General features: G+C 43.3%; 1 protein-coding gene across 2 annotated transcripts in view; it reads right to left on the bottom strand.

Moving 5' to 3' along the window:
- The window catches only part of Mboat1 (membrane bound O-acyltransferase domain containing 1), a 113,209-nt gene that overhangs the window by 11,305 nt on the left and 79,837 nt on the right, over positions 1-22,067 (bottom strand). For both annotated transcript variants that reach the window (XM_031358658.1, XM_031358659.1), the window contains 6 exons: positions 16,769-16,824; positions 14,023-14,077; positions 12,257-12,440; positions 10,503-10,695; positions 4,988-5,091; positions 1,388-1,452 (listed from right to left, as the gene is read on the bottom strand). In XM_031358658.1, the coding sequence (XP_031214518.1) occupies positions 1,388-1,452; positions 4,988-5,091; positions 10,503-10,695; positions 12,257-12,440; positions 14,023-14,077; positions 16,769-16,824 (657 nt within the window). The remainder of the gene's footprint in view (positions 1-1,387; positions 1,453-4,987; positions 5,092-10,502; positions 10,696-12,256; positions 12,441-14,022; positions 14,078-16,768; positions 16,825-22,067) is intronic.

Below are 22,067 nucleotides of genomic sequence, written 5' to 3'. Positions count from 1 at the left end.
ATGGGGAGGGGGGAGGCAACAGGGGTTTGTTTTTGTTGTTTTTGTTTGTTTCTTTGTTTTCTGGAGGGAAAACTGGAAATGGAGAAATTTACATGTAAATAAAGAAAATATGTAATAAATAAATAAATAAATAAATAAATAAATTTCTTTGCATCATTTTGCATGAGTAAAAACTTTTATCTCTAACATTTTTCATTCTTAATCATCTTGGGCTGTATACTTTTAATGGAGACTGTATGACTCAGGCATGTTGGAACTACTCAGCATAAAGAAATAAATGCCGGTGTTAAAATTGCTTGCAATATTAATTAAAAACAATCATGTTCATATGAAAATTTATAAACTACAGAAACAGGCAGTCTTCAGACAGCATGACATAAGCTTTATTAGAAGAATCGCTGCATTGTGTCTCCTTTGCTTCAGTAGTTTTAAAGATTAATTATTTGTTTTAAATATTTTTCTTATTTCTTAAATAAAATTTTGAATAAAAATTGTTTTAAGGTAGTTTGAGAGGTATTTTGTGTTTGTGTGGGGGTTTGTATACATGAGTGAGCATGCCTTGGAGACCAGAAGAAAACAATGGACCCCTTAGAGAGCTGGAGTCACAGGTGGTTGTGAGACACCCAACGTAGGTGATAGGAACTGAACTTGGGTCATCTGTGAGGTCAGCACACTTAATCACAGACCCATCTCCTCAGCTCTGCCTCGGTGTTTCGATCTGTGGAAGACACTCTTCATCAAAAGCAAAACTCAATATTTTCATCCTCTGTACTGACTTTAGGTACATTCACTAGTTTGGATTTGGTGTTCCAAAGATTCAGAGTTCCCCAACAAGTAATTCTTCTAAATTTATAACACATAGAAACAAGTCAGAGAGATGTCAACACAAATGCAGGCATGTAGGGTGCCACAAAGCTCTCAGGTCTGGGAACAGTAGCAGCCCTCGTCAGGGATTTTTAACATTCACACTGACTTCCTAAGATCTAAAATCTAGGCTCTGCTGGGTATCAGGCCATACAGCAGAGAGGCCAAAAGCCTGGTTCTTGGAACAGAGCTCTCTGACTTCGGGCATGTCGTGTAGCCCCTCTCTTTCACTTTCTACAGCTACTAAATGGGGTAATACACTAATGGTGTCTCACAGGATTGCCAAGAGAAGTAAACAAGTGTGTGGAACAAGTGATGAGCATTATGGGATGCAGTGGGCTCAGACAGGGATCTTCTCAAGCCACCGTGCCTACTTTCATTTACAAGATGTGCACATTAATGTCAAAGTGTCAGAGTGCATGCCGGTGAGCAGCTGCATGACTGGCCGGCAGCTGTTGCTCACCTAGGAAGCCCCTAAGCACATTCCTGCCAGGAGCAATCAAGTAATTCTTGTGTCCCTTACCATTTCAGCCATGTAGATGTCTGAATATTCCAGTTTTCCAAGTACATTTTGAAACTCGTAGCAGTCTAAAAACAAGAAAATAACACCTATCATTAGCTTTAAAAATACCCAAGCAGCGGAAAGTCCAGACCTCCCTCCAGCAGAGCTGATGTGGATTCTGAGCGTGATTACTCAGAGTCTCGTCAATCAGCTGTTCCACCCCAGGCAGTTACATTTTCTGGCATTTATAAGATTGTGTGTTGCAGTTAAACTTTGGCTTGGAAACTTGAGTCTGCTCAGAACTTATTTTTACATCAGAGCAAAACTGAAGGAGGGTTCTGTCCATCCCCTCCCACTCTGATTTTCTAAAAAACGAAGTCAAATGACTTAAAACTACTCTAAAATGGGATTTCCCACACGGAAAGTTCAACCATCTGATTGTAGGGCTTTCGGGACAAGTTACACGAAACTATTATCTTTGTACTATGTAACTGTGTACAAACTAGGTCAGCTTTTTACAGTCAACTTCTATAAATAGAGGCACAGTCCCAACTGCATCCAATTTTGCCTCGAATAGTAAGAGCCTTCATGCATGAAGGGATCACAATACAGAAAAGAAAATAAAGAAATATGACCCACAGGGAAACCAAATAAGTCAGTCAACTGCCAAAAGAAGGCAGCCCCAAATAAGCCACAAACTGTGCTTTCTCATTCAAAGGGTAACCGGAACTGTGTCTTTTCCCCATGGAAAACATTCAGCTATAAGAAACCCTGTTTACAGAGGGAGGGGAGGGAAGACAAGTAGGGGAGGAAAGTGAGGAAGAGGCAGGAGTGAGGGGAGGGGAGGGGAGGGATTAATATGTGAGAGGAGAGAGAGGAAGGGAGGGAAAGAGGGAGGGAGGGAGGGAGGGAGGAAGGAAGGAAGGAAGGAAGAAGCCCTGTTTAAGCCACATAACCACTTGATGAAATATGCTTGAAAGGAGAGCATAGAGCAATAGAACAAGAACAGAGACAGAAGATGGCCTGACAGATGTTAGTTGGGTAATATAGATGGCAGACAGATGACAGAGAAAACAGGCTGGATAGACAACAAATGACAATAGAGAAATGATGCACAATAGATTAGAACTGAGGATGTACATAGGTAGAATGCTTCTCAGGCTTTTGTCAACTTGAAACAAGTTGGAGTTATCTGGGAAGAGAACTCCAATTGAGAAAATGTCTCCAACAGATTATCTGTAGATAAGTCTATACGTCACTTCCTTCATTAATGATTGGTGTTTGGAGGCCCATCCCACCATGGGCAGTTCCACCCCTGGGCAAGTGGTTCTGAGATGAATTAGAGAGCGGGGAGAAAAAGTCACCAGGGGCCAAGCCAGGAAGCAGCATTCTCCCTTGGTATCAGCTCCTGCCCCCAGGTTCCTGCCCTGACTTCCCTCAGTGATGGGCTGTGACGTGGAAGTGTGGCTGGAATAAACCATTTCCTCCCCAGGCTTCCTTTAGTCATGGAGTTTTATCACAGCAATAGAAACTCTAGGATAGGTAAATAGATATGGACAGATGATAATTAGAGAAATGATAGATAACAGACTAAAAGACAAGAGGAAAACAGATACACACATGACAGGTAGAAAGTAAGCAGGAAAGAAGTAACGGATGATGTAGGAATGTCAGGCGATCTATTATTTTTTGGGTATTTCTAAATCCACTTTGTTCCCATTTACACTGCTAGTAGATGCTTTAAACATGGCCTTGAAGCACTGTAACAAAATCAGGCTTCCTTGTTCCCCTTTGTTCTTGCCCCATACCAAATACAGTGGAAATATTCTCATTTTCTTTTAGAATAACTGTATAACTTAATATCAGCCTCTCACCCCCAAGCACATACTCATAATGAAAGGGTTCTGACTTTTATACACATTCATGGGCAGCCAAAAACCAACAGGTCAGCTCTGAAGGACAGTTTTCCAAGGGAATGAAGTCCCTAAATTCCAAGGCCTTGCCTAACATTCACATAGTAAAGAGAGGCACACAGTCTTCTCAAGGTTTTCGGAGAATGGGACGGGGGTCATGATGTTGGCAAACTTTCTGGTGGAGGAGTGGTTTACTGAAATGTGGAAAAGTGTCACTGATCACTCAGAACCAGTTCTAAATTTGAGCCATCTTTTTTTAACCATACTTGCCAGGGCTTTCTGATGCAAGGAGCCATCAGATTCTCTAGAATCTAAATATTAGCATTTCCCCCATCCTGGGGGGCTGGTGATGCAATCTGGTCAGTCTGGGGCATCAAAGAGAACTATGAATTTAAATTGAATATATGATGCTATTTGGTTAGGTAACAGGTACAAAGTGCTTCTGCTTCACTCTTCCTGTTTACCTTCTGAAGTAACAGTGGAAGAAGAGGTTGGGAGAAAGAAGAGATGGAGGAGGAGAGGGCGGAGGAGAAAGAGGATGGGGAAAGGGGGAGAAGGAGGGAGTGAGGAGGAGGGGATATGGGGGAAAGAGGAAAAGGAGGAAGAAAAGGAGGCAAAAAGCAAGAGGGATAGAAGGGGAGAGAAGGGGGACAAGAGAGAAGGAAAGGAAGAGGAGGGGAGGGGAAGAGGAAGAAGAAGAGGAGGAAGAAGAGGAGGAGGGGGAGGAGGAGAAGGAGGAGGGAGAGGAAGAGGAGGAGAATCTAACACACTCCTTATGACTTTGCTAGGTGAAAGGCAGGCTACCTTCCCTCTGGAGACCTTCCAAATGCACAAGGCCTCAGGCAGAGGAAGGCGGGAGGTTTTTCTCAGACTCATTTTGGTCAGCTTGCCACTAAATGTGGGTGGAAGATGGTCAGTCCCCCAGGCTTCCTGCTCTCACGTCTGCCCCAGTGTAGATGGAAATTAAAACTCATAGCCACCCTGCGCAGCTGCCTGGGTATTCCTGCATGGTGCGCAGCTTAGCCTTTCTCTACTGCTGCAGGATGAAAGGCTCTGTGCCCTGGTCATCCTACCCATGCCAGGGTAAATAAGGCAAACTGCGATGATGTGGTCCAGAGGGAATCATGTCTATCTCCAAAGACAAAACGATACTGTCATCCTAGAATAAAGACTGGAGAAGAGACACCTAGTGGCCTAAAAGGTGTGCATTGAGACAGTTCTCCAAAACCAAATGAATTACAATTGCTTCCAAAAACCACCACCACAACAAAAACAAACAAAACAACAACAAGAACAAAACAGATAGCTGAGCATGCTTAATTCTAAAGGCATAAGCCTCTGGTCTACATTCTGAACTGGAACCCAAGTCAAATGCAAACAAAAGAAAATGACATTTTCACTTTCTAGTTGGTAGAACAAGAATTAAACAGGAGAGTTTCCTAGCTGTTTTTCAAATTTGTGATGTCATTTTTCCTTGAATCATGGCAAGTGTCAGGAAGTGGGTATCCTGAAAACAAGATGGTGATACTCGGAAGAAGGAAGAGGAGGAGAAGGAAGAGATCAATATAAAAAGTGAGGACAATATGGGGCCAGGCATCCCCAAAACAGCTCTCCCCAGACAGCCTGATGAAGGACTTTGGGAATTCCACACTCACAGCAACCGCTTGCTTTATTCACTGTGGCTGTTCCATAAACACAATATTCTCACCTCAATCTTCCAGATGTTCAAGTTAGACAGAAGATCCCAGCAAGAATTCCCATCCGCATCCATGCCACTGAACCCGAAGCCAGCCGCATTGTGCACTGCATCCGCTGTGGTTTTTTAAGACAAAGCATCAGGATCCAGGCAGAGGTCTTTAAAGGAGTGCAAACATTTGTCTACTTCCAACACTGGAAGCCTATTCTGTAGTTTCTTGGAAAATGAGCAACACCCCCCCCCCCCATAAAAACACACAAAGGATCGGGCCTTGTTATGAACTGGGCTGTGTTGGTGACCTTAGTTTTCACTCACTTGTTCTATAGCCTTTAAGTGAGTGTTTGTTATACGGCACAAGACTGGGGGAGCATCAAATGGACAGAGGAACAACAAGGAGTGAAGAAATGAGATGAAGATGTCGGCAGCGGGATTCAGGGCTGGGAGAGTGCCAGAGGAAGAGAAGAGGGCACAACATGCTACTGCTTAGATGCAGAGATCAGTAGGGGATGAGGCAGAGGGCTAAGCGTTATCACTAAAGATGGAAGACTGCTGTGACCAAGGCAGTTTAAGGAGGAAAGGTTGTTTGTTTTTGCTCACTATAGGGAAGGCATGGCGGATGGCGGTAGGGGTATGAGGCTGCGGGTCACACAGCACCCTCAGTGAGGAGGCAGAGAAAGGAAAGCCGGCTCCCAACTCATTTTCTCCGTTTTATCCAATCCAGGCCACTCACACTCAGGGTGGGTCTTCCCACCTCACTCAAACCTCCCTGGAAATAACTTCAGGCATGCTCAGAGGCTTGTGCCCAAGATTATTTGAAACCCCACCAAGTTGTCTGTCGACATTAACCATCTCAGATATTCTAGGGTTGGTGTGCTACGCCAGGAGAGACCCAGTACTGGAAACAAGCCAGGATCTTATCCTGGACATGTTACATACAAGGGGCTGAGAAGCTAACACAAGATGAAATTAAGGAAAGTTTTAAACCCACAGCAAGGTAGAGAAGCCAAGTTGGGAACTGGGAACCAGGTGCAATGGACGCCACACCAGTACACAGGGATCAAAACCCTCCACAGTGTATTGTGGCAGAGCTTAGGAGGCAGAGACAGAAGATCAAGAGTAAGAGATCATTCTGGGCTACACAGCAAGTATAAGGCTTGGACCACACAGGAAAAGTTTGTCTCAGATAGAAAAAAGATAGCAAGCTACCTTCTTCACAGAGTCATCCTGAAAGCCCCCACTTTCATCTTTATTTATTTAACTAAATTATAAGAAAATGGTCCCCAGAGGAACAATTTGCCTCAAAATGCTTTAATGAAGTGTTTTGTAACCAACTAGAGTCCTGACAAGCTCCTACACTTATGATGAAGACCAAAAGACTAATTTCCTCCTTCATCATCGTCCAAATTCTGTTAGATTTTGCTCTTCAAGAAAGTGCTTATTAGTGACTCACACTAATTAAACCACACTGCTTCAGAGTTCTACATCTGAAGGAGATCTTAGAGGATCATCCCGTAAACGTTCAAGTCCACATGCAGACTGCCTTCCAAACCTACTGGAAAGGAGCCCATCTTCAGACCAGCCAAAAAGGAGGCAGCCTTCTCCAGGGTGGCTCTGAGCTTAGTGGTCCAGCACTTGTTTAGCACTTACCACGGATGCCAAACCCAAAACTGGAAAGAGGGAAAAAGGGAGAGAAGGAGAAAGGGAGAGAGGGAGAGAGAGAGAAGTAAAGGGGGAGAGGGGGAGAGAGGGCAAGAGAGAGAAAGGAAGAAAGGGAGAGAGGGAAAGAGAGAGAACAGAGTTCTATGATTATCTCCTCTATTTTTAGCATAGTTGATGATTTAATGATGCTTATCTTAGACTTGGCTTCAGTTGAAAACTATCTGGTTTCTTGTAGAAGGATTTAAAAGGACAGAGCCTCATGTCATCCTCTCTCCTCTAGAGGGAAACTCAGTAGAGAAAAAGAAGAAAACATGCCCCAAAAGGAACCTCACAGTTCATATGTGAGACCAAATCAAGAAATGACCGATGTCAAGTGGAGGACAGCACAGCAGCACTTCTTAGCTTCCCATATTCTTCAACTTTGTGCCCACCATACAGAGCTGAAAGAACCAAGCAACAATCATGCACAGAATGCATGTGTTCCATGGTCATCATCTGTGATAGTCAGATTTTCACAAGATACCTAAAGAAAGCCACTTAAGGGAGGGGCCAGTTTACTTCAGCTCAACCCCAGATGTTACAATCCACCACTATAGGGTGTGTGTGTGTGTGTGCCCGCGCGCGCATGTGCGTGTATGTATGTGCGTGTGTATGTGTGTGTTTGTGGGGCAGGAAGAGCATGTCACATCATGGCACTCAGGAAGCAAAAAGAGCAAAATTGCCTATGTCCCCATCTTTCTCCTTCTCCCCCATTCCTTCCCATTCTGGAGCCCTCAGCCAATGTGTGGTGCTGCTGGCACACAGGACTGGAATTTCCTCGAGGCTGTCTCTGGAAATTCCCTTACATTCACATCTAGAAGTGTGCTTTACCAATAGCCCATGTGCTTCTCAATGCCAGTAAGCTGGCTATCAAGATGAGACATCGCATACCCTTCTGGGTCTCGGTACCCAACACCTTACAGGTATTTCTTATTTACTCTCACAGCTGTGTTAGGAGGGACAGTAAGAGTAGGCTCAGCAGCATAGGAATACAAACGCTAGAGGAGAAGACTAACTTCTAGAAACCTGTAAAATGGATATAACAATGGTACCCAGGTTAAAGAGCTGTAGAAGCGTGTATAAACTACACGGTGCAGGGCCCATCCGTGGAAGCACTCAAGAGATGGTAGTGGCCATTTTTTACTGTAATTGCCTCTGATAATGGAAAGGAGACTGAGACCAGAGATATTTGTTCAATGTGCAGACCATTCCAGTGTAGGCAGTACTGAATCTGAAGGCCAGAACCAATTCCACATCCTAAAGGGTTAAGAGCTCTTTTTCAAGATGACCGGTTCCCAGAATAACCCTATTTGGAGAGTCAGGATTCCCTGTTCTGCACAGTGCTTTCTGCAGAAGTTTATCTGAGATTCCATCATGGCCCTGAGCAGCCAGAGTGAGGTTCTGACTCATAGCCCCAAACCAGCTTTCCTATCCCCATGCATGGTGTAACTTACTATGGCAGACAAACTTGTTTGGATATCCCTGTCTTGGATTTTGTGGGCCTTAGAACATTGCCTATGCTACAGTTGAGCCTCCCTAATTAGTACCAATTAGTTGGAGAGAATCAGAATTGGATGTTAAGCCCAAAGAAAATAGTTTTACTAATTTAATAGAAACAGTAATGAGAGCAAGTCTAACATAGTGCAGTGCAGCTGAGATCCATGAGAGGCCAGCTTTAAAGATTCAATTTATAATAATTTGTAATTAGTGTATCAATTCTATGTAAATGACATTTTAAAGAGCTGGATAAAACAATTATTCCGTTAAGCAATTTAAATATTCCCTGATGGACTATTCATTGCTTCTTTATTCATAAATAATACAAAGGTGAATTTCAGACTAGCCCATGTAATCTAAACTGGAAAAGGCTTCAAATTGAAGCCAGGCAAACTAATAAAGCATTTCCACTATGCAACCAGGAGAACAGAGAGATGGGGCAGAGGGGAAGAATCACACCTCCTAAGAACAGAATGACATCCTGTTCCCTGTCACCCCTCCCACCCAGACCCTGTCAGCACAACCCACCTTGTGTCAGACTCTCCCCAGGAGGCCACGGAATGGCCTTTTTTCCTCCTTAAATCTGGAGCTGATTTAGTTCAAAGCCAGCCCTTAAGCCCTGAGATACAAAATGTAGGAGCAGGAAGGGTGGGGGGAGAAGAGAGAAAGCAAATAAGTGAAAATAGAGAATGCAGTTAACAGAAAAAGACTCTCCCACTCTCTTCCACCCTCTCTCCATAAACACGCACATACGCATGCACACAGGTAAGCATGCACGCACGTATGCACGCACACACGCACACACTCACGGAAGCACGCACGCACAGCACCAATGAACACCTGCACACATCCTTACTCAGGTTAGAGCAAAGTGAAAGCGTTAACTATTTTGCACGGGAAAACGTATATATGCAAAGATCCAAACAGACTCCCCGCTACTTGAGATAGAACTGCTTAGCTACTACAGAAATAAAGAAGGCAGCAATTTTAACTAGCAAAGCAACAGCAGAATCAGGAAGGAGGGGAATGGACTTTTGAAACACATTTTTCCTCCCTATTATTTTTATGGCCACTGGGGCAGCTCTTGATGCCTCTTGCCCAGTTGATGGAGAGGTCTACGTTCCCACAAAATGGCAGTCTTGGGATGCAGAAGATAGTTCCTAGGACAAAGCCTGGTACTCAACAAACACCACTAAATCAAGCTGAACAGAAATGGGAACAAAACATAGCCCGCCATAAATTCTAAAACAGCTCTAATGCTGGTGTGGTAGCTCACATCGTTAAGTCCCAGCAGAGGCAGGCAGATCTCTGAGTTTGAGCCAGCCTGGTCTACAGAGTGAGTTCCAGGCCAGCTAGTAAGATCCAGTCTTAACAAAACAAAACAAAACAAAACAAAAAGCTCTAAGTCTGTTGTCTCTGGCCAAATAATGCATTTGGGCTGAACTTATACATACATATTTTTTGCAGTGAAAATAACCTGGCCCAGGGAGAAATTGCTTAGTGGGCACGTTTGTGCTTGGGGCCATAAAAAGTGTCTGGCTCTCAACATTAACATACTATAACGAAAAGCCTGCCAATGCTGCTCTGCATGCCTAAACGGCCAAAATAGTCTATTTCATATTACCAATATTTAAATAAAGTAATTTTGCATCTGCCAAGTTTAATTTGGAACTTTAAACCCAAGGAACAAACTAAGAAGAGGATCCACAGTTATTCCTTAATCTGCGGTCAGGATTCAAAATCCTTTACAAGCCTCCAGAAGTGCAGAGGCTCATTACTTAGCAAAGCCTTATACAACTCCATCTCAAATTCTCAAGGGAACTATATAAAACCTTGAGATTGGCCAACACTCCCCCCACCAAAATGAAGCTGAACTTTCCACCATAAAGAGGAAAACTTGAACTGAGCATCCTCCTGAAGCAGCAGGCTCAAGCAGCACTCTCATCACCATGGGCAACCTAAACTAGAGTGTGTGCTAGTAAAACTCATCATACATACCTAGAACCCGAAAAATGAAAAGCAAGCAAGACTGTACTGGAATTTTCTCTTAACTCCGTACTGCACGCAATGGACAAGTTCAGTGGTTGGAAGCTGATACAAGCACTGTGTTTAAACAACAGCCCAGATATCCTCTCCTCAATGATAACTGAGTTTATGGAGGGTGGAAGAGAGGAGCGCAATGTTGAAGACTAAAATTGGCACTGGCTTCCCTGCTACCCTTGATGGCTCCAGACTTAATAATGAGTCAGTGATACAAATGGTATTCTGGCTGAGCCATCCATGGAGGACCATGATGCACCTCATTCCTTTGGGGTCACTCCATTGAACTTACCTAATGTCCACGCAAAGTAATACTTGGGCTTTGCGGCTTGCATGACGACATATAAATACCAGAGACGACTCAGAAAGTTGGCCTTATGGACAAACCAGTCATCAATAAGGAAGGTGACGGGAAAGGACTTAGAGAGCGTCAAAAACAACAGGAGAGACATCAAGGTCATGCACAACTTCTGTATCACAGCTCCCTAGAAATGGGAGGAAAAAGACCATTTACCTACTCGGGTATGAAGAAACTAAAGAACATTGCTATCAATTACTTCCCTAGAAGGAAGGGTAACAGGTGTGGGTTTCCTTCCTCAAGACACAAATCCAGTAGGTACAGGTGTCTTTATATGCAGAACCTGCATGTAACCCTTGAAGACTAGAAGTTTTCACTGTAAACACGGGACATATCTGACTGTGTTTTAGTACCCCTACCAACATAAGTTTGGTAGGGCTGTTGTTGTCCAAAACATAAGGGAAATGGATACCACTGTAGAGTACCATAGCCAGGGAACCTCGCTTGAGTCACCAGGCAAGAGGGAGAGGCTTCTGGTATAATGGATCCTGTGCAGGTAACTGGACACCTGAGACAGAACACCTGGGCGGACAGTGGATGACGTTAGCTTCCGATGATGACTCAAATGTTAAATCTAGAGTCACTGTTAGCTTCAGCTGTCACTGTGACACAAACCTACAGTCACCAGGGAAGAAGGAAGTTCAGTTGATGAAATGCTTCCACCTGATTGCCCTATGGCATGTCTATGGGGCATTTTCCTAATTGCTAATTGATGAAGGAGAGCCAAGAGTCACTAGGCAGTTGGGCTGGACTGTAGAAGAAAGATAGCTAAGCATGAGCCTACAAGGAAGCCACTAAGCAGTTCTTTGGGGGTTTTTTGTTTGTTTGCTTGTTTTGTTTTGTTTTGTTTTGTTTTTGCCTACAGATTCTGCTCTGGCTTCTCACGGGCCTATAGCCTGTAAGCTAAATAAGCCCCTTCCTCCTCTACATGTTTTTGATCATGGTTTTGTCACAGCAACAGAGACAAATTACAACATTCAGAGTTAAGATGTGCTGAGTTTTAATAAGGATTCAGTAATTTTGCCCAGCTCCTCTGACTTCCCAGGAAATGTCATTCTACATATTTGTAGTTTCCAACTTCCTAAGAATGGGTGCCCTTGGTAATAATGGCTCAGCAATGGCATCCTGCGCAGAAGGGACTGGGACTTAAGTGAATGGACATTACAAGGAAATGAGAACAGTGCCTGGCCCTGAACTTAGTGATCTTACACAGAGAATGGCCTAAGAAATTGCCTATATTCGATTTTAAGCAAAGAGGGTGGGCGATGGATCATGCTCTCTACTAAGCTGTTTGACATTTGGTTATTACTGTTTACTTATTTTTTAACATTTATTTATTGTGTATACAGTGTTCTGCCTGCATGTATGCCTGCAAGCCAGAAGAGGGCACCAGATCTCGTTATAGATGGTTAAGCGCCACCATGTGGTTGCTGGGAATTTAACCCAGAACCTCTGGAAGAGCAGCCAGAGCTCTTAGCAATCTTTCCAGACCCCTATTTTCTTTTTTTCTGTTCTAGGGATCAAACCTAGGAACTCACGCATGCTAAAGCAAGTGCTCTATCACCAAGCAATGCTGCCAGCTATAAATTCTAATTAAAATGACTATTAGCAAGAGTCAGCCCTGAAAGTGAAACCCATTCTCTGAACAACCCCTTTCCCCCCAAACATACTGAGCACTAAAAACTTACAGTGGGAGAAGGTTCTGGCAAACTGTGGAAACCTCTTTGCTTCTGGTTCACTTCCAGCAACTTCATGTGTATATGTCTCCCTTCAATGAAGGCTACATAGTCCTTGAAGTTGTTACAAGGGCCGGCTATGACACTCATAAAGTTGAGATGGTAGCTTAAGTATTCTAAAAGCGAGGGCTTCACTCTGTGAACAGAGGCAAGATATAAAACTTGACTATTCATCCATGTTCAGTTCTCCTTCAGAACATGACCATATTGCTGACAGTTATTATCCATTTCTGTTTTCTATAAGATCCAGCTAAGAGAGACATCTTTAAGACAGGAACCATCGATAAGAGAGGTAATTGAGACTGTCACAGTTTCACATCTCCCTCCGAGGGAGATACCTCGGGCAAAAGTTGTTCTGGGGCTCTTTTCTCATCACCTCTGTCTGCTTGCATCACAAAACAGAGGAACAAACAGAGGCAGGGTGAGAATTTGACCTCCTGCCATTTGCTGAGATGTTCCAGACAGGGGGAAATTCTCTCCTGACTGCCAACACAGATGCAAAGGAAACAGTGGGAGGGTCTGACTGGTTTCCACTTGGAAGCCACACAAAACCAACCGTGCAATCCGTTGTCTGCTTTGGTGTCTAGTCCTGAAAAAAAAAAAAAAAAAAAACCGAGAGCAGGGAAAACCTCTAGTGCATGGCTCTGCTGGATGATTCAAGAGCATGTGGTTTCCTTGATACCCTAGTAGGGTATCATTGAAGGGAGAGGGCACTTGAAACACCCGCACTCATTAGTTCGTCAGACTGTGCCTCAAGCTGTTGATAGCCACACAGCACTGTGCCGGAGACTGGACGTATTAGAATCCTCCAGTTCTTCCTGCACAACTGTTTCCAAGTCTCAGTTCTGTTGTGAAGGTACTATCCGGGACTCCATAGGGATGCCAGCAAGCTCTCTGTAGCCTCGAGTGGGATTGTATCCCGCAGCTGTGTCGAGTCTTGGTGAGCCACTCCAATGGTGTTTTCATTCCCAACAATGTTTCTCTCCTGATTCTTTAGGGCGGCCCCACCCTTCTCTCCAACACCATTTCCTCCCCTGTCCGTCCAAATTAGCCAAAGACCAACTTCAGAATCCCCAACCTGGATTCTCTTCTGGCCTCCCTCCTATCTTTCCCCATGCTGGCCACCTAATCACATTAGATGAGTTGGTAACTACTATTTCTCAAAGGCCCCAGACACAAATCCACTAAAAATAATTCTGGAGTAGACACACAAATCCTGGGAAAGGAGATTCTCACAGGACTGACACAATTAGACTCAAGATCCATCTGCCCTTGACCTCTGCCTTACAGGAGACCCAAACCTACACAGAAATGATCTATATCCAAAGTGAGCCATTGCTTAGCAATGTGCAAAGGCAAGGATTAGTAGATAGAGAAGTGCCTGTCAATAGCAGATTCAATAGTAACATCATATCCATATTATGGAATTGATATGTGAGTATTTATTAAAATGAGGAAACTCTAGACCAGTGGTTCTCAACCTGTGGATCACGAATTTGGGAGGCTGCACATCAGATATCCCGAGCATATCATGTTTACAGTACAATTTGTAACAGTAGCAAAATTACAATTATGAAGTAGGAATGAAAATAAATTTACGGACGGGAGTCACCACAACATGAGGAGCTGGACTAGAGGAGTACTCGCAGGAGAATTGAGAAGTACTGCTCTGGACACGCGCAAAAGGCTTGAGAATCGACTGCTAATTGCTCACTTACTTCACAGCAAGTCGGTGCTGCTCAGCAGAAAGGTCTTCAGCGTTTCGACCTAATCCTACGAAAATGAAATTAGGAAATTAGGAGTAAGGTATTTAAGTGAAATAAGAAACTGATCCTAAAAGAGGCTTCCCAAACTCATTTGGGAAAAGCCAATTATTTTTGCTTTCCAAATTTTGCTGTAAAGAGTTCCTGGTTTTCATTTTCAAAAGCCCGGCAGGAGGAAGGCAGTGAGCTGAACACACACAAGGCCACAGACAGAGTCCATCCTTATGACAGGTGTAAAGTTATCCTGGATCAGTTATCCATGAGTCCATGTGAAGAGGGAATGCCTCCATAGGTTTGTATGAACAAGGGAACATTCAAGGTTATTTGTATTTAATTTGCCTAGTAGGATATTAGTTCCAGAGAATCCTGCCCTTTCCTTACCACATGGCAGGATTCCATTGCTCTGGCAGCTGTGAGAGTGCCTTTCGTGAGCTGAACCAATTCAAATGTCTCCCTCATAATGCTCAGTGGGAAACACAGTGTGAAGATTAACAGTGACTGTCAATGGACTGGCCCTAAGAGACCAGCCTCTAGGTGTGCCTGGGAGGGATTATCCAGCAGTGGATAAGTGAGGCGGGAAACCCACCTTCACGTAGGCAGCACCACACCAAGGGCTGGGTTCTGGGCTTAATAAAAGTGACCTAGGTAGGCACCACCATGCATCCCTCTCTGCCTTCTGACTTCGAATTCAATGCGACAACGCAGACATGCGCCTGCCGCCATGTTTTCCCAGCAGTGATGGACTGCACCTCCAACTGTAAGCCAAAATAAACCCTTTCTGCCTTAAGTTGCTTTGGTCAGAGAATTGTGTCATGGCGGTATGAGATACAGTGGGGGGAAGCAACAGGGACCTCCAAACAGCAGAAGGAACACAGCCCTAAATGCAGGGAGAGCACAAAGAATTATCAAAGCTTCTTCTTCTCTTTCTTCAGACTCATCCACAGCACACAAACTTCCAACAGCATACGATGTTTGTTTCCTGTAAATTCACATGCTCCCTTGAAGTCCAGAAAACCAAAGTAGTATCTCCCTGTGTTTTTCCCGTCTTGTTTTTGTGAAATAGGATCTCACTATTTAGCCCAGGCTGGCCCCGAATCTGAAGCCCTCCTGTGTATGCTGTTCAAGTGCTGGGAGTACAGGAGTGAGATGCACATTTGCTCAATAAGCAACACAAGAGCATAAATCGGCTTAGCAACTGTGAAGGCAATCCCACAATGCACTTGTACTATGTGTGGTCGCTCAGGCCTGTAATCATAGCACATGGAAGGCAGAGACAGGGGGATCGAATTTCAGGCCAGTTAGGAGACATAATAAGATCCTGTCAAAAGAAAATGCCTAAGAAAAGAAAGAGTGTTCCTGGAATTCCCTCATTCGTCCCATACTCAAGAAGGGAAAAAGTAAATAAACAGTTTACTCCATGTTAGGAATTCTCCAGGAAATGTGGTCAAGGGAGAGTGCTTTAAAATGTAAATTTAGGCCTGAAGTCTATTTCAAAATTAAAAGGAGGAGGAGGAGGAAGAGAAGGGGGAAGAAGAGAAGGAGGAAGAAGAGGAGGAAGAAGAGAAGGAAGAGGAGGAGGAGGAGGAGGAAGATTTCTGGCAGCCACTGCCAAGCAAGGTTTCCATTTTCCTGGGACGTTCTGTGACAATGAAAATCATAGTTTGGGATGTATCTGAGCCCCGAACAAATCAGGATGGTTGGTGACTCGATTGGAGGACACCCCATTCTTGCTATGGAATGACCCAGCTCTTTGCAGAGTAGCTAAAGCCCCAAGTATGAATGAAATGTCCTGGGTCAAATGAAATGCAATCTGCTCCCATGCTTTAAGTAAAACAAGTAAACTAGCTGCTGGAGAGAAATCTTCTTAACCTATCTAAAGAAAGACACATCCACAGTTGACGTTGACGTCACTCTCAGAGCAGCTCAAACCCTCAGGGCCCCTGCCCACTGCACCTCTTAACCCTGTACTGGAATCTTCCACCTGGTTCAAAGTCCTCCTCCCTTCTTTGGAAAACCACGCTAAGGATGTAAATTACCTGTTCTGGCCATTGTTAGCAAGAGCCTAAGTGGGAAATAAAAGGTCCAGTTTTATACACACAAAAGACTCTTCCTTCTCCCAGATTTTTATAGGACAGGCTAATCTTATCAGATGATTTTTTTTTTCCAAGCACACATCTCCCCCTAACGAGGCTAAAAACTCTAGCATTAAAAACCAATGCTGTTAAATATTTTATTACCCTCTAAGTTCTTTAGAGATGAAATCAAAGCAAAGAGGAAGCTGTTGTCTTAATAAATTTGGGGAAAGGTCGGAGGGCATCATGAATTAACTTTAAAATGTAAACAAAGACGCTCTGTTCTTGGAGCAAACATTTTAGCAAAAGAAGGTTGTGGATTCCATAAGGAAATGGGGAGTGTTGGCTGGGAGGGTGTGACTGAGGAGGCCTGGGGACTCTGAACAGGAGAGCAGCAAGGCGTGCAGTGCTCACTTAAAGTTTGGACTGTATATGAAACACACACACACACACACACACACACACGCACACGCACACGCACATGCATGTGCTCGCCCACACACTCACACATGCACACACGCACACGCACACACACACACACACACACACACACACACACACACACACACACACGGGAGCTCCAGATGCCTGTCTGGCTCTGAGAAACAAAAGGAAAATTGTTTTCTCACCATCATGAACTTGGAAAGCCAAGGTTGTGATCTTCTGAGTGACAATCATCAGAGGCCTGGAAAGAGGACAGACAATGGGAACTTTTTTATAAGAAGAGAAACTTCTATTTCTTCACATGATGCTTTTCATCTTGAAGTTTACTGGATTAAATGCAGAAATGATGAATCCAAAATAGTCTGTTTCCCCCCCCCCCATTGCAAATTTCTTTACATATGCAGACAGAACAGCTCTTTGCTCTGGCACTCTGTCCTCAGGTGTTGATATAGCCTTTGCCATCTGAGACAGTCTGGGACAGCCCACATGAGACCTTTGCACAGGTCAATAAACACTGCATCATGGGAAGGGCAAAGGAGGGCCAGCAAGACGAAATGTTCTTCTCCATGTTTCTAGCCTGTGCTAGCCCGTATAGTTCAGATGGATGCCAGGCTGGACTATTTCATCTCTGTGAGTACACTCTGGGATGTTCAAATAATGACAAAATGACACCTTTCACAAATCACACTCTCAATATTAAGAGATATGGAACTGTTGTCCGTGTCTTCGTCCCCATCTGCTGCAATCTGTTTTGTCCTGTTAAAGAGGAGCTTGCACAGATACATGATAAGATATATTTGTAAAATATAACTGTCTATAAATAAGCAATTTGTTAATAAAAACCTTAACTTAGTAAAGTCAACCACTTGTGAGACCTTTCCTGGGGGACATGAACAAACTTCTAGTCATCCCAGATAGGGCACCAATGAAAGAAAAGAAATGGATTCTCTCAAGTCTTGCTGACCCAGTGAGTTTACCTCATGTTACACAGGTTTGTGGGTGAAGAGTTACCACAGTAGGGCAGCTACTGCCCTGAAGAGAGCTCTTTATCACCCCCATATGCCCCAGCAAATATTGACTGCTTGTATATCCTAGGGGACATATAAGACTCCCAGGGCTTTAAGGGCCATCTTGTGAGGAGCTTCGCACACCTTGTAAGTAGGTCCTACCATGAGCAGGACTTGTGGGACTAATTGTAACTACTCTAATTATAAAACAGCAACGGCCATGTCACACACAGAGGATATAGTCTCACAATAGCCTAAAATAAAAATTTACCAGAAAAAAAGAAGCTAGGATAATTGGATGATGGTAAGGATCACCATTTTAACTTTCAGCTACATATATCATATGCCTGTAAGGAGGCAGGAAGATCAGGAGTTAGGGGCTAACCTGGGTTACCTAGAGAGACCCTGTCACACACACACACAAAATTTATGCTTCAAAGTAAAAAAAAAAAAGAAAATATTTATAAATCATATACTTTATAACTTTTATAACAGTTTAATTTAAAAATAGCCATAAAAGCTCAAGGAGCAGCTTGTGTGTGTGTGTGTGTGTGTGTGTGTGTGTGTGTGTGTGTGTATGTGTGTGTGTGTATAATTGGATAATAAGCACATGAAAAGATGGCAGTTAGTAATTAGCAGTCACAGAGATTTAAGTGGGAACACTGTGAGGTACCTACCACTCCCAAGCACCAGAACTGCTGTAATCAAAATGATGGACAATGTCAAGTGTTTGCAGGGATGCAGAGAAATCAGCGCCCTTATACACTGCTGCTGAGAGCGTGTGATGGTTAATTTTGATCATCAACTTGACTTGATTAAGAGACACATAGGAAATTAATGAAGTGCACTTTTGGTTGTGCCTGTGAGTGCATTTTGACAGGTTTACCTAATGAGAGAAGATTCACCCCAAACGCAGATAGCATTATGCCACAGGCTGAGTAAAAGGGGGAATGAGCTGGAGAGCGATAGCTCAAAGAAAAATACTAACTACTCTTTGAAATCTTCCCACACCTAACATCGTGTTTGTAGAAACCTAATACCCAATAGGCAGGATGTAAAACAACATAATGCTGCGCTTTAAAAAAAAAAAAAAACTGTAGGTTTGCCTAGAAGGGAGGACATCTGTGCTCTGCCAGAACAGATAACAATACTTAACAGTCAACAAGGAGGCAAAAAGGTCAGGCACTCTGGGGCAGCAAGCCACGCCATGCTCTTTTATGTTGAAAACTAATTGAACACCATGGTTTCAGTCCTTGTAATAAGGGCTATCTCGGAGCTTCTAGAAGACCAACTTGGGCTTACAGATCCATGTATCTTTGTAGCTCACCCTCTTGAAGTTCAGGAAGACCTCTGACCCACCATGTACAACAAAGGCTAAGAGCTATTTTTCTAAAAAGAGGTTTACTATATATAGGCACTGCATTCAAGGTAGTTTCTAAATATGGCCTTTAAAGCAAGATTTTTTTTCCCAAAGCCTTTTGTGTGTGTGTTCCTTTGCTTTATTCTTAAAGCCTGGAAATGCTAAGAATCAAGCTTCCTATGCAAATCCCAGCACAAATTTTTAAATGTGTGCCACATTCTCCAGTGACTATGCTATCTGAAAGCCACTTAAGGCTTCATAGTCATGTTAACTCATACCTTTACCATAGTGTCTGAACGTGGGTACATCAATAATGTGATAAAATATTATGGAACTGGCCTAGAATCCCATCTCTGTAAAAAATACATCTGCTTTCATCTTCCAAGGGTTACATTAAACGTACTCCATTGCACAAACATTTAACATTCTAATATGCACACACATCTCTCTCTCCCACCTCCTCATATTATCAGGGATGTAACACAGGGTATCATTATGCTAGAGAAGTACTCTATCACTGAGCTATATCCTCAGTTCTTTCTTAAGAGTTTCAGTGAGTTGCCCAGGTTTGCTTTGAACTTACTATGAAGCTCAGGTAGGCCTTGAACCCATGACATTCCCGCCTCAGCCTCCTGAGCAGCTACAATTATAGACGTGTACTGATAGGCCTGACTTAAGTATCTGTCTTCCTTGAAACCCTATCTATCCCCATTAGCATCTTCCCTGTATGGGAAGAGGAAAAGTGTTTCACCCAAGAAATCTCCTGTACATGTATTTCTATTTGAGTATCGGCTTCTCAAAGGATGCAGACTAATACAGTCTCTGTTAGCGGATAGCTCGGCAAAGTCAATAAATACTAACTACTCAGCATGAAATCTCTACCACCGAAATATGTAAAAGAACCACATTGTTGTCAAGCCTTAGAGAAGACATTGATTGGAGGAGGAGAAAGAAGAAGAAGAGGAGGAAAAGAACAAGAAGAACAAGAATGGCAAGAATAAGAACAAGAACAAGAGCAAGAAGAACAAGAACAAGAGCAAGAAGAACAGAAAGAACAAAAACAAGAACAAGAAGAACAAGAACGGCAAGAACAAGAAGAAGAAGGAGAACAAGAACAAGAACAAGAGCAAGAAGACCAGAAAGAACAAAAACAAGAACAAGAAGAACAAGAATGGCAAGAACAAGAAGAAGAACAACAACAAGAGCAAGAAGCGATAGCAGCAGGGTGTCAAATGTTATATAGTAATATGTACATGTAATAATATTATTCATTATCTAATTTGTACTCTCACCAGCTGTTGCTTCTATTTGAAATATCTAAAGAACTCTCTAACAATTTACACAAAAAGAAACAATTTGGGGATGAAGAGATGGCTCAGCAGGTGAAGCACTTTTTGTGCAAGCACAAAATCCAAGAGTTTGGGTCCCTAGTGCATACATAAATATTGGGTAGGTATGATGGCCTGCCTGTAATCCTGTACTTAGAAGGCAGAGATTGGAGCCCTGGAGTGACCCAGTTAGCTATGCTAGCCAAATTGGTAAGCTCTTGGCTCACATTGAGCCTCAGGACCTAAGGTAGAAATGATCAAGGAAAACACCCAACCTCCATCTCTGGCCTCAGCATACATGGACAGAGTTGGGTACCTCCATCTTCATACATGTGTGCACCCACATATATACACATTCACACATGCATGTACACTACTTACAAGAAAGTAAACAATTCACAGTGCAGCCATGTGTTTATATAAATAAATTCCACGGGCTAGAACCAGAAGCTGTCTACCAAAGGGAAAAGGCAGTCCTGAACCCTGGAGACTTGACTCTGCCAGCCTGACAGGACAGCAGCAAATTTTCCTTCACAGATCTACCCAAAACTCACTGCTCTCTAGCAGTGAATGTCTCTAAATGTGCACTGACATCTACCAAGTATAAATACAGAGGTTGTATAAGGTAATCAGACTTGGGAAGTAAATACTTTCACTGAAAAATGTAATTCCCACATATCTTTCAATCAAATGAAACAATCTAAGATATATCTGTTGGCTTATGATTCATAACCATGCTCATTTTTTTGCCAAAAATGTAAAGCTCAACATACAGAATATGATAGCTAATATATTATGGACTGGCAGGATCTAACATCACCAGTAAAATAAGCCTCTAGGAGCACCAATAAGGGACTCCACAGATCAGGCTAGCCTTTGGGAGCATTTGTGGGGGGTTTTGTAGATTAGGATAGCCTCGAAAAGCACCTGTGGGGGATTTTGTGGATTAGACTAGCCTCTAAGAGCATCTGTAAGGGATTTTGTAGATTAGGTTAGCCTCTAGACACACCTATGAGGTATATTCTAGACTAGGCTAGCCTCTGGGAGCACTTGTGAGGGGTTTTCTACATGAGACTAGCCTCTGGCACGCCTATGAGGGACTATCCTGAATACACAAGCACAGGAAGAAAGGCGAAGATACACAACGGCTCCCTCATGCAGCAGAAGCACTTCTTCTCACAGAGAGGCTTCTGGGCTTGAGCTACGCTTACTTTTTACCATCAGCACTCAGCCACATCCTCAGATTTGCACGCTCATTGATCTCAGGCTGTGCCCTTGGTCCTGTGGACACACCTCTGAAACCAAGGGGACAGGCCAGCATAGGGAGCAGAGCCATCCCCTTTCTGTGTCATTCCCCAACCCCTGATTAAAACAATAAACAAGGAAAGTCATACTTTTTATTCTTACACTTAAGATAATTAGTGTAATTTGGATAAAGAAATAGGGGCTGGAGAGATGGCTCAGAGGTTGAGAGCACTGACTGCTCTTCCAGAGGTCCCGAGTTTAATTGCCAGCAACCACATGGTGGCTCACAACCATCTATAATGAGATCTGGCACCATCTTGTGACATGCAGATCTATACACAGAACACTGTGTATATAATAAATTTTTTTAAAAAAGAAATATAAGTGGGGGGGGAGAAATATAAGCACAGAAATAAAGTAATGAAAACCAGGCAGATGAATACAAGTTTGGGGCAAATAGACAAAACAGTGATAATCCCCAACCACCACCACCCACAACAACAGTCCAACAACAACAGTCACCACACACACACACACACACACA

This window comes from Mastomys coucha, unplaced genomic scaffold (genome assembly GCF_008632895.1).
Source record: "Mastomys coucha isolate ucsf_1 unplaced genomic scaffold, UCSF_Mcou_1 pScaffold7, whole genome shotgun sequence".
Classification (NCBI taxonomy): Eukaryota; Metazoa; Chordata; class Mammalia; order Rodentia; family Muridae; genus Mastomys; species Mastomys coucha.
This window is presented reverse-complemented; position numbering and strand designations above follow the sequence as displayed.